We start from the raw sequence: 12,737 nt of genomic DNA on the forward strand, positions 1-12,737 counted from the left end.
AGTGCATCTCTCTGCTCTCAGCAGTGTCTGGTGGCTTTTCAGGGTAACATGGGAGTGTGATCACCCTCCATCTCTGAAAGGTGTAAGCAGAGGAAAACTGGGAGCTAGGTGGAGGGGCAGACCACATCCCCTCACTCTGCACTAAGCCGCAGGCAATCCTCTTGCCTTGAAGGACTTGCTCTGTTCTCCCTGAGTGCAGCAGAAATGCTGGGGGTTTCTGACATCCAAGAAATCTCCCCAGGGGAGATGGAGGGGGAGTTGTAAAAAAAAAATAGAACTTTTAAACTGCCTTTACCATCCCGGTTCCTTAGCACTGGCAGTGAAGATGCTGACAGGCCCTTCTGCGTTAGGAGCAGTTTCATCTGACAAAGTCAAAAGCCAGGACTGGCCCCTGTCCCCACCTTTCCTATGAACCCATTGCTGCAGAGCAGGGCTGATTTATGAAGAGCCCATGGGCAGAGGCCCTGCTCTTCATCACACGCTTGGCCAGCATCAAGCAGGGCTCCAGCTACAGACCTGAAGGAAGGTTTCCTAGAAAAAGAAAAGGGTCTGTGTTTGTGAAAGGAGGAGGGCCCATGGGAAATGGCTTTGGTATTGTTCAGAGTAGTCTCCTCTAACTTGTCACTGTCTTTTTCTCCCATGACAGTGCCCCATGCCCAGAGGAGGAAAATGTCCAACAGCAGCTCCATCACCCAGTTCCTCCTCCTGGCATTTGCAGACACGCGAGAGCTGCAGCTCTTGCACTTCTGGCTCTTCCTGGGCATCTACCTGGCTGCCCTCCTGAGCAATGGCCTCATCATCACAGCCATAGCCTGTGACCACCGCCTGCACACCCCCATGTACTTCTTCCTCCTCAACCTCTCCCTCCTCGACCTGGGCTCCATCTCAACCACTGTCCCCAAAGCCATGGCCAATTCCCTGTGGGACACCAGAGCCATCTCCTACTTGGGATGTGCTGCACAGCTCTTTCTGTTTGTCTTTTTTATCGCAGCAGAATTTTATATTCTTACTGTCATGGCCTACGACCGCTATGTTGCCATCTGCAAACCCCTGCACTATGGGACCCTCCTGGGGAGCAGAGCTTGTGTCCACATGGCAGCAGCTGCCTGTGGCATTGGGTTTCTCACTGCTGTGCTGCACACTGCCAATACATTTTCACTACCCCTCTGCAAAGGCAATGCTGTGGACCAGTTCTTTTGTGAAATCCCCCAGATCCTCAAGCTCTCCTGCTCAGAATCCTACCTCGGGGAAGGTGTGGCAGTTGTTTTTAGTGCCTGTTTTTCATTTGGATGTTTTGCTTTCATTGTGCTGTCCTATGTGCAGATCTTCAGGGCCGTGCTGAGGATCCCCTCTGAGCAGGGACGGCACAAAGCCTTTTCCACGTGCCTCCCTCACCTGGCCGTGGTCTCCCTATTTGTCAGCACTGCAGCATTTGCCCACCTGAAGCCCCCCTCCATCTCCTTCCCATTTCTGGACCTGGTGGTGGCAGTTCCATACACGGTGGTGCCTCCGGCAGTGAACCCTCTCTTGTACAGCATGAGGAACCAGGAGCTCAAGGATGCCCTGAGGAAAATGATGACTGGATATTTTTCAGAAGCAATAAACAACCTATTTTCTTCTGCATAGCATTCATAATGTAACTTATTGCAGCCCCAGCCTGCATTCTAAATTTTTGGTGGTGGGGGTGGTGGTGGGGTTTCCTTGTTTTTCTTGTGATAATGTTGGGCACATGAAAGGTTATTATTCATTCCACTTCTAATTTACTGTCTACCTGTTACAGACTGTGTAAATGAGGAACCGTGCTCTCTGTGCATTTAAACAAAATTAAGGACCCTGCAGCAACTTGTTTGTCTGTGACCCTTCCTCTGAGACCTTCTCTGGAGCTGCAGGGCAATTCTTGTATGCAGAGGTTGCTGTTGTGTACTCGGTGGTGCCTCCAGCAGTGAACCCCGTCATCTACAGCATGAGGTACAAGGATCTCAAGGATGCAGTGTGGAAACTGGTGACTGGATGGGTTTAAGCAGCAATAAACTGCCCATCTTCTTCTGCATATCACTCACAATGTAATTCACTATAGGACGAGCCTGTCTTTGGTAGTCGGTTTTGTTTGGTTTGGTTTGGTTTTTAGCTTTTCTTAGTTGTAAAAATGTTGTCCACAAAGAAATGTCAGTATTCATACCATTCCTAATTCAGTATCTACCTGTCTTGTGTGGCCCAGAGATTGCATAATGACGAGCTGTGCTCTCTGTGTTTTACAACAAAATAAAGGACCCTGCAGTGACTTGTTTGTCCAAGATGCTTTCTCCAAGACCTTCTCCGGAGCTGCAGGGGTAGTGCAGGTGTGCAGAGGTGGAGGGGAAAAGAGTCCCAGTACAGCAACACTGTCAGAGAGCACCAGCACTTGGTCTTTCCCGAGTGCTCACTTTTCACCTCCACACTCTCCTTCTGAGCCTTTGTGTTGGTGTAAGGCCCGCAAGCACCGGCAGCTTGATCATAGTCCTGCTCTGTGTGGCAGTTTGTGCCGGTAGGCAGGGACAAGCAATGGGCACTTCTGTGACAGAGCTGACATCCAAAACAGCATTTCCATCACGAAAGGGGATCTTCTAAGGGCAGTGCCTGAAGGCTTAGGTCTGCTTCTAATGTTGTTCTCAAGAACATGCCCAGGAAAATACCACGGAGACAAAACACTTGTGAACAGCTAAAGTGTGTGAGTGTGTAGGGTGGGGGCACACGGCAGTGTCCTTTCATAGCCAGGCTTCCTAGGAGAGACGTGAAGGACCAGCAGAGCAGGATCTGCTCTGTGCCAGTGTTCGCTGGGCACCTGGAGGAAGCTGCCCCAGAGCAATTGTCACTGACCAGCCATTAACAACCACCATTTCCAGCACTGGCCTCTCACCCCAGCTCAGAGAGGTTATTTGTCCCTCCATGGCGGGACACTGAATGACTAGGTCAGAAGTCCGTGCTTGCATTGTGCAGATAAGACTTAAGTATGCACATCATGTACATGTGTTGAGATGAACCCAAATGAGGACTGAATGCCATCAGCTATTCCTAGTGTTGCCGTGAAGGCCTGTGGGACAGACAGTGTCTTGAGGTCATTTTATTTTGAGAGTAACGTCCTCTGGAAAACCACCTGAATGCAGCACTGTGATGTGCTTCCTTGAACCGAGGTCCCCGTGTCCATTCTTCAAGGGGCAAGGGGCCAAGGGGCATCTCAGATGAGTGCAGAGCAGGGCGACACCCCACAGGGCTGAGGTGCCTCCCAGCCTCTGGGAGTGGCAAGAGGAGGCCAGAGAGACACTATGATTGCTGCATTTCACTGCCTCTGTGTGTGCAAGGGAAGGGCTCCTGCCTCTGAACAGCCCAGTGTGTAAGATGAGTGCACAAGGCCAGCTCAGCTGTGGACAACTGACAGAACCCTGGCATTTCTGTGTGCGACTCCAGGAACAACCCCCACTGTCCCAGTGAATTTTCTCTCACCCACTTTTGACAGGTTCATTAGAAATGCTCCTGTCTGCTTCCTTGGCTTTCTGGCCTATCCCTTTCATTACACACTATGAAAGAAGCATACCTGTGGAGCATCTCACCAGTGCAGTCAGAAGGGGTTCTGCAACCATGAGGTACACTGCTCTCTGGAAGGTGGCATTTCTCACCTTTCACAAAAGACAGAGAACATTGAGGGTGTTTGTTTGAATGCACTCAGAACCAGACGCACCTCCATGTTTCATCTCTCTGAACTTCCTTCACAATGTCTTTAAGCAACTACCAAAGAAACAAATGTTCTTTCTTGCAGGTGTCCTACAAGGAGAGAGGGGACAAGAAGGACCTAAAACCTTCTGTGGAGAAAGGGCAATGGAACAATCAGAGATCGTCGGTGGAGTTTCCCTTACTGCAAATGGGGAATGTCTCTAACTCTTAGACAAATCTCTTCCTCCTCTCTCTCATGACCTGCCCTGTGATTGGGCTTGGGAACATCCTCATCATTATGCTGGAGGCGGAACACTTGAACACTTGAACACTTGCTACAGCTCCACCACCATGCCCCAGCTGCTGGCCAACTTCCTATCTGGGGACAGCACCATCTCTGCTCACAGAAGTGTTAGTACTATTTTCTGCACCTTTTGCAGGTACGGCATTTCTCCTGCTGGTGGCCACATTCTACGATCAGTACTGGGCTGTGTGTTACCCACTTCTCTTTTTGCAAGACGCATGAACTGGAAGGTCTGTCTCCAGAAGGCAGCTACACTTTTGTTGGGGGATTTTTCTCATCAACAGTGATCACTTCATTCTTGTCCCAGACACAGTTCTGTGTCCCCAGCGGAGTGGACCACTACTTCTTTGATTCCACTGGAGCTCTCCTGCAGTGACACTGACACTCATGCTCTTTGCTTTCATAACCTGCTTTTTAGAGCCAGTCCTTCCCTTCCTGTTCACACTGGTATCCTGTGTGTGCATCAGAGCTTCCACCCTGGGCCAGCTCTTCTGTCCGTTGTGGGCAGGCAGGCGGCCTCTTCCACCTGCTCTTCTCCCCTATTTAGTGTTACTGTTTTCTACAGCACCCTCATCCTTGTCTGTCTGTGTGATGCCCAGAACAACCCTCCTGAGAAAGTTTGATAAAGCCCTTTTTCTACACCATCCTCAGGCCCCCTCATCTACAGCCTGAGGACCAGAAAGTTTGGGGGCAGGCAGCACTGAGAAAAATGCTCAGGAAAGCTGTGAGCTGCACAGTGGGGCCATTGAAGTTTTGGGCCTGCAGGAAGAAATCACTTCTGGTTCTCTTCTGAACAGGCCCTGGACAGGAGTGTGCTGCATCCAAGGCACTCTTCTGGAAGTGTGGGATATAGAGGAGGCTTTTGGTGTGGGAAGGAGTAGAGATGTGCTGGTGTAGCTGGCCAGTGTCATCATGAGACCTCTCTCAAACATCTTGGAAAAGCCAGAGCGATCAGGGAAGTTCCAAGGTCCTTGGAAAAGAAAAATATCAAACCCATCTTCAAGAAGGGCAAGAAAGAGGATTGGGAGAATTACAGGCTGGTCAGCTTCACCTCAGTCCCTGGGAAGGTGATGGGGCAAGTCCTCCTGCAGCCATCTCCAGGTACTTGAAGGAAAAGAAGAACATTGCTGAACCCACGTGGAAGGGGAAAGTGGGCAATGTTGTGTGCCTAGATTTTAACAAAACTTTAGACATGGTCTGCTTTAGTCTCCTTATAGCCAGGTTAGTGATATCAGGACTGAAAAAGTAGATGATGAGGTGGGTGGGACTTATGTTGGATGAACAGGCTCAGATGACATCAGTGGTATGGAGTCCTCCCGTCACTTTTGGCATTCATCTGTGACCAGCACTTGGGCCAACACTGTTGAACATCTTTATTATGTCCCTGTATGATGGGATGGAGCTCCTTTGTAGATGAGGGCAAGCTGAGGGGAGCCTTTGAGATACCTCATCTAGGTCACTCTGCCTCGAGCAGGAGAGTTGGACAAGATGATGTTCAGTTCTCTTCCAACATGAGTTATTCTGTCATTCAATGAGTCTTTCCCTTGGAGAGCTCACTGAAGATAGAATAGGCAGAGGAAGGAGAAAAGACACAGAGGCAGAAGTAAAGAGAGAAAATGTGCCAATATAAATACAATAGTTCCTCTGAGCAATATTTCTTCATTTGAACCATCAGTAAGAAAATTTATTTTGATAAGTGGCTGCAAAAAACTATTCACGTAGTGAGAAAGAGCATAATCAGCTAGCTAGTACATACCCTTGGTGCTGTTAACAAAAAACTATAAAAAACATTCATGAAAAGTCATAAGAATTTAGCAATGCTGGAAATGAAGACTTTCAAAGAGTTCTTTTCTGCAGAGGTTTCAAGTTTGTCCTAGAATCTAGATTGAGGGCTTGCTTCAGTTATGCACACAGAGGTGGCCACTGCCTCCAGGATGCTCTGGGGTAGCTGAAGCACCCATGTGGGAAATGTGTCCCAGGAGATATGGGAGCCCTTCTGGAGCATGAGCTGGTATGCAGGCAGGGTACCTCAGGGGTAGTGGAGGGCATTACCTACCTCCAGTACTGCTGGAGTGGCTGAGCAGAGACCTCTTCAGCACAGCAGCACATCGTGTCCCCTTGGGTGCTGGCTGTGAGGTCACTCTGACTCACCAGCAATGGGGAGACAGATATTTGGAGGTCTTGAAAGCCATTACAATCCTGCCCCCAACAAGATGAAAGATTTGGGGAGGTCAGAGGTAGCTAGGACAAGGGAGATGGCAGATTTGGGGGAGGAAAGAGGAGCCTGGCCAAAAGAAATAAAGATTTTGAAGAGGTAAGATCCATTCAGGTTATTTTGATGCCACTGTGACACTGACTGTGAAAACATTCGTGATAGGCCTTTACCCTATTTCTAACCAGTAACCTTAAGTCCTAACCCTACCCGCAAATGCTACCTCTCACCCTGAAAGAATCCACTACTCTAATCCCTCATCTCAAAATTTGGACCAATGTCCAAACACATAACCCCTTACCCGTACTCTTATCCTATTGATCACCTTAATCCCTTGCCCATACCCCTAGCATTAAAATGTTGGCCTTAACCATAGACCTCACTGCAGCCCTAAACAAAACCCTAATCCACAAAGGTAGCCCATACCCTAAACACTAACGAGACAGCCTCAGCAGAACACCAAACCTACCCTATAAACCTTTACCTCATTCCTAATCGTGAAAGGCGAGCTCTAATTCCTAAACGTTAACCTGAGCACCAAAGCCCCGAAGCCCGTCTTTCCTGTGCTCTAATCCCCTCACCTTCAACCCTTTCGTAACCCTAACTTAAGCTGTTTGGCCCCTTGGGGCAGGAGAGGGACCGTGAGGTCCCAGAAGAGTCGCATGGCATTGGAAGAGGAATGTGAGGTTACTCATCAACTCGCAGGCCACAAGGAGGAGATGGGCGGGAATGCTGTGGTGAGGTCAGTTGTGCCTCAGGATCTCATGGGACAGCAGGAGGTACAAGGCCATGAAGGTGGCAATGATTTCACTTCTGTCTCTGGAGTTGATAGGCCAGTAGCAGAAACTTGGCTGGGAAAGGGACTGTGAGGTCACTTCTTTCTGAGGTAGTTGATAGGTCAGCCCTTGAATCATGGCTGGGATATATGCTTTTAGGCTCACATCTGCCAGTGTCTCTGATAGGCTGGCAGAAGGCACATGGTTGGCAAGCTGATTGTGGGAATTCCTTTCCCTAAGTACCTGGTAGGCCCATCCAGGAAGAGGGCTTGGATATGGGTTGTCATGTTCTTTCCATCTGAGTACCTGATGGGACAGCAGCACGTACACGATTTGGCTGTGTTTATCCGAGAAGCTGAAAGGCCAGCAGTGGGCATGTGGCTTGGAAGATCACAGTGAGGTTATTTCTGTCTAGTCAGCTGGTGCAGCAAGTCTTGCAGATCCTGTCTGTAGAAGGGTTATCTCATTTTTCTATTGTGATCACTTTCAGTGTTTTCTTAGAAGGAAGAAAATTCAAGTCATCATTTCTACTGCCCCCAACAGAGGCTGTTCACATGTGAATTTGTTATGGCAGTTTCAGATAAACATAAGGACATGCAGTTGGCCTAATCACTGGTACCTGCAGACTTCTCATTACAATCAAGTTTATCCTGCAACCCAGGAACATGCTCAGCACAACACAATCTGAAGGCCAAGCTGTATGTGGAGCACAGCACAGCACAGCACAAGCCTGGGTCTACAGGTTTACTATTACATGGATTACTAACTCCTTGATGTACAATGGTCTTCTGGTCAGGATCACTGAAGTGCCTGAGGAAGGTTGGGAAGAGCATGAGTTGTCCTCTAGACAGCTGGAGGAAGGGACACAGTTTTAGGCTGTGGTAATCAATGGGGACTTTGAAGACTGTGGACCTCTGCTAGAAGACCTTGTTTAGAGGGAAGGTGGAAGGTAATCCCTGACATGGGGGTGGCTCTCCTGGACTTGTTTTTCACAAGAAGAGAAGGCAGGACTGGTGGAAGATGTGGAGGGCAGCTTTGGCTACAATATGAGTGAGGTGGTAATGTAGAAAACCCTGAGGGAAGTCAGCAAGACAAATTGTAGCAGGGCTGAGTAAAGAGGAAGTATGACCTCCCCCAACCTCTTGGCAGTGCTCTTCCTAATGCAGCCCAGCATGCCATTGTCCTCCTTTGCTGCAAAGGTGCAAAGTCAGGAGAAAAGAAGGCTTTGGGGAAACCTAATAACAGCCTTTCCATATCTTCTTGGGTATCGGAAAGAAAATGGAGCCAGACTCTTCACTATTGTGCATGATGGGAGGATGAGGGCCAATGGGCATCAGCTGAAACAAGGGAGTAAAAATTTTCTCCCCATCAAGACACTCAGGCACTGAAGGAGATTTCCCAGAGAGCTTGTGTCATCTCCATCCTTGGAGCTTTTCAAGCCCAAAATGAATAAACTCCTGAGCAACCTGCTCTGACCTCATAGCTGACCCTGTTGAGAGCAGGAGGTTGGCCTAGAGACTTCCTGAGGTCCCTTCCAGCATGAATGATTCTGCATTTCCATCCACAACAGATCTTCCCTTCATGATGGGCAGCAAAACACTCAGGTTACTGGTGACCACTGAAGTCAGACAGAAAAAAGTTTGGTAAGATGATCTGTGACTTTCTTGTCCTACTCCAGGCATTGTTGCTCAGATGCAGGGCTGCTTGGCAGGCACCCCCGAAAGACCCTGATTCTTTCCTTTGCTTCACCTTTTCTTTCCTTTTTCCCTCTTTTCCCACTCACAATTTCTTCCCTTTGACCATCCCTGTACCTTCCCATGCAAACAGCACATCTCCGTTTACCCTTCCCTCCCTGGCCCTAGTTTGCCTTCCTTTGTACCTTCATTTGGTGTTTCTGAGCTTGTCACCAGGGCAATTCCTACCTTGGTCAGCAATTCCATTAGACTAGTACCTCCTTCTATTATCTGTAGTGTCCTGCAATTCCTCATGCTGTTATCTTGTCAGAGGCACCACAAATCTGGTGGGCCACCTGTACGCACACATTAACAGCTGTACAAACAGAGCTTCGCTCCAGGGGCACCTTGAGAAACTCTGGGATTTGGCAATCCCATTTAAGCAAGTGGAAACCTAAATGATGTAGTGGTCTACATCAAGGTCTGCCCTTGATGACAATAGGGAAAGTTCTCAGGTTCCTCGTGACTATGGAAGTAAGTAAGTCAGGTGTTAGTACATTGGACTAGCTGCAGCTTTCTTGTCTTGCTCCAGGCAGTGTTGCTCAGATGCAGGCCTGCTTGACAGGTATCCTCAAACAGCCCTGATCATTTCCTTGGCTTCACCATTCATCCTCTTTTCATTATTTCCCCACCTCTCCAGTCCAACTCTTTAACCATACTTATCCTCTTCTATGCAAAAAACCAATCCCTTTTAACCATTTCCTCACAGGCCCTGCACTCACTCACTTTGTACCTTCCTTTGGTGTTTCTGAGATGGTTATCATGGTGCTTTCCACCTTGATTACCAACTACATTACACTAGTACTCTTTCTCATCTATAGTGTCCTGTAGCTACTTAAGTTATCGCCTTGTTAGAGGTACCATGGCTCAGGATGAACAGCAGCACACATACTTTCAGTGCTGGACTGTTGGAGGTTCAGTCCAGAGGGACCTTGACATACCTGGGGATTTGGCCAACAGAAACTTGAAGGTTTAGAGGAGAAGCTGCAGAGCAACTCCATGCCGCAGCATGGGCAGTGACCTGAGGAGAAGGGCCTGGGAGTAATGATGGCTGCCATATGAGCCAGTGGGCTTTGCATTTCAAAAGGAAAATTGGGAAAATGGAGAGCATCCAGAGGTCTGCCAAGATGGAGTGAGGAGCCTAAAGCACGAGCTGTGAGGAGAGTCAGAGGGAACTGGGCCTCTCTGCTGAAGGGAAGGCATAGGGCAACCTAATAAGAGCCTACACCTACCTGGAGAGATGATGGAGCCAAGCTCTCTTCTGCAGTGGCCAATGATATGACAGAGGGAACAGCCACAAACTACCTCTTGGGAGCTTTAGGCTGAGCCTTAGGAAAAATGAAATGGACTAGGAGGACCATTACTATGACCTCCACCTTTGGAGCTCTTCAGGTTTCAGTTCCACAAAGCAACAGCCAACCTGGAGACTGGACTAGAGTCACCCAGCAGTCTTTTTTCCACCCTTCCAGGAGCCTGGGCCTTGACCATGTGCCCTATGAGAAAACATTAAGCTGGAGTTGACGGTCTCTACATCATATGCTCATAGGACAATTGAGGGTGGAAGGGAGCTCAGGATGTCTCAAATCCAATGCCCAGCTCAAAGCAGGGCCAGCTCTGACGTCAGACCAGGTTACTCAGTAAATGTCAGAGAGAGTTTACACATGAACCAGGCATCTAGGCCGCCGTTACGGAAACAGAGACAAAGTGTTTGACCAGCTCTCTGAACACAGCTATGGGGACACCATGCCTCCTGAGATTCCTGGGATCATCCACCATCTTGTCCAGAGGAGTGGGATCCTTCTGCAAGTTTCCTGGCATATCTCAAGACCATGGGGTGCTTTAGGCTGTAAACAGAATTGGAAGAAAGCCTCTGACTTGGGTACTATCAACTTAATTGCTACAAGAGAGGGAGATGGAGGGATCTCAGCATTTCCAGGTTCCTGCGGAAGATTTAAGGCTTCTGAGAAAGGAGCTGAAGATAACAGTTTTGAACTAGCATAGCCTTTAGATCATTTCACATGTGAGGGCTCTGCTCCCCCCTTTCAATCATTGGCACCCAGAAACCTCAGCTGCTTTTCCTTCCTCTCCTCCCAAAACCTGACCAAGTGATGGGAGGAAAGGCAGCAGAATCAGCTGGGGTCTGGCATCTGGAGGGTGGTGGTGTCATTTCATTGGACACCCCATAAAGAATCAAGCTGTGAAGTGCATCTCCAAGTCTGAATCAACAAGGTGAATGGACAGGCAAGGCTGTGTCTATGGCTGTGACTAGAGACCAGTACACCTACAGCATAGATCAAGCTGGGCTGAAACTGGGCATAAAAGGTCTCTTGGGCCCATGGACAGAGGTGTGGGTGGAGGCTGCAGGTGATGCTGGTCAGGGACATGAAAACCTATGGATGCTCTCAGGGCCCTGACACTGCCCCCGTGGGTTCCCAACTGCCAGTGCCCTCACTAGGCCAAATTCTCATTCCTTGATGTGCAGAGTCTGTGCTCTGTTATTCTCCTTCCCCATTTCCCTGGGGATCTGGGACACCACAATTTCATGGTCATTACAGCCAAGGCTGGCACGGGTCTTCACATCCCTGGCTGCTCTTCCTCTTTTAGGAGTACCAGTTTCAGGTGAGGAGAAGACTGCGTGACCCATTTAGAAGCTGACACACACACAAGCCCCCACCTAACCTGTTGCATGACTGAGCCAAAGGCAACATATTGTATCTCCACCAGCTCTTGCTAAATTATGCAGTGGCCCCACACAGTCTTTCTTTCTTCTTTAACTGTAACTTCAGTATTAACAGCTCATCTTGGTGCCATTAAATTCCCTTATGAGAGTCAACTGAATATCCCCATGGACCACTGCTGTACTTGCAGGAGGTTGTCCTCAAAGACCAGCTGTGCTGAGCTCTGCTACCTATGAGTACTCCTGCTCATGAGATCCCTTCTGAAGGTCCCCATAACAGGCCAAAGTCTGCCTCTCTGAGATCCCAAGAGCCCATATATGCGAAGGCTTTTCTTCATAGCAGAGACGTGCTTGGAGTATATGGTAGATGGCAATGTAAATGATGATATCAGATGTAGATGTAGATGATGAGGTAGGTGACATGACGTGCCCACAGAATGAGCAAAGCCTGCTCTCACCAATGCCAGAGATAAGCAGGGCTGTGCAGCCCTGACAGGAGACAATGAGACATTATAGTCAGTGCAGATCTAGGAAATACAGCTGATGGAGAAGAGAAAGAAAGAGACTTAGCCCTCCCTATGGCACATGGCTCAATTTGGTCAGATGAATATCTCTATAGGCTACCCTGAACATACTCATCATGGACAGGATTCTTTGTACTAAATGTCAGCATCTGCTGTCATTTTAGTCGGCCAAAGGAATTCCTCAACAGCCTCCAAGATGGTGCCCCCAGGTGCTGCCTTGTCCCTCACAATTGTTCCATTACAGCTTGCAGTCACCTGCACATGCCTGGCACCATCTGTGGCACCTCAAATTACACCAGGTGTTTCCACCTGAGCGACCCACTCCTGGCCTCCATCTCCATTAACTAGCATGGCAACTTAGACATAGAGCTCATACCTATTTTGTCCATGTTGAGCTGAGGCAAGAAGAATCCCACCTCATGTGGGTCTGTGGGGTGCACGGGAGAAGCTGAATCCCCCTGCAGCTTTAGGGTTACGGGTGAGAGCTGAGATGCCTAAGTCAGCTGAATCCCTGCCCCACACAGGTGGCAATGATCCTCTGCCTGTCACTGCTGACCTGTCCTGCCTGACAGAAATAGAAGTTTCCAGAAGGGAACATTGACACCTCCCATAGACCCGCACACCCTGGTAGAGCAATTTCCATTGCAGGAATCAGGCTGTCCAGTGTTTAGAGAGGGACAATCAGTGATTACTACAGAGCACTTCAAATTGTGTTCCCCATGTGGGACCCTGCTGCCTTTCAGGAGCTGTCAGCCCTGGAGAACCAGGAATATCTCCAGGGAGCCAAGAGGGGACAGGGAGGGGGCAGAGAAAGTGCTGCCTTG

At 49.0% G+C, this 12,737-nt stretch overlaps 1 protein-coding gene across 1 annotated transcript; it reads left to right on the forward strand.

Moving 5' to 3' along the window:
* The first annotated feature begins 654 nt into the window (after nt 1-654).
* Nucleotides 655-1,626, forward strand: LOC142083308 (olfactory receptor 14C36-like). Its single transcript, XM_075152545.1, has one exon. It carries the CDS (start codon nt 670-672, stop codon nt 1,624-1,626), a length of 957 nt encoding a protein of 318 aa, XP_075008646.1. The 5' UTR covers nt 655-669.
* Nucleotides 1,627-12,737: the final 11,111 nt, after the last annotated feature.

The sequence above is a fragment of the Calonectris borealis genome, chromosome 5, assembly GCF_964195595.1.
Source record: "Calonectris borealis chromosome 5, bCalBor7.hap1.2, whole genome shotgun sequence".
Taxonomy (NCBI): domain Eukaryota; kingdom Metazoa; phylum Chordata; class Aves; order Procellariiformes; family Procellariidae; genus Calonectris; species Calonectris borealis.

What these genes read in the sequence shown, in the direction of transcription:
- LOC142083308 (XM_075152545.1), top strand. Translation starts at nt 670, where the DNA reads ATGTCCAACAGCAGCTCCATCACCCAGTTCCTCCTCCTGGCATTTGCA.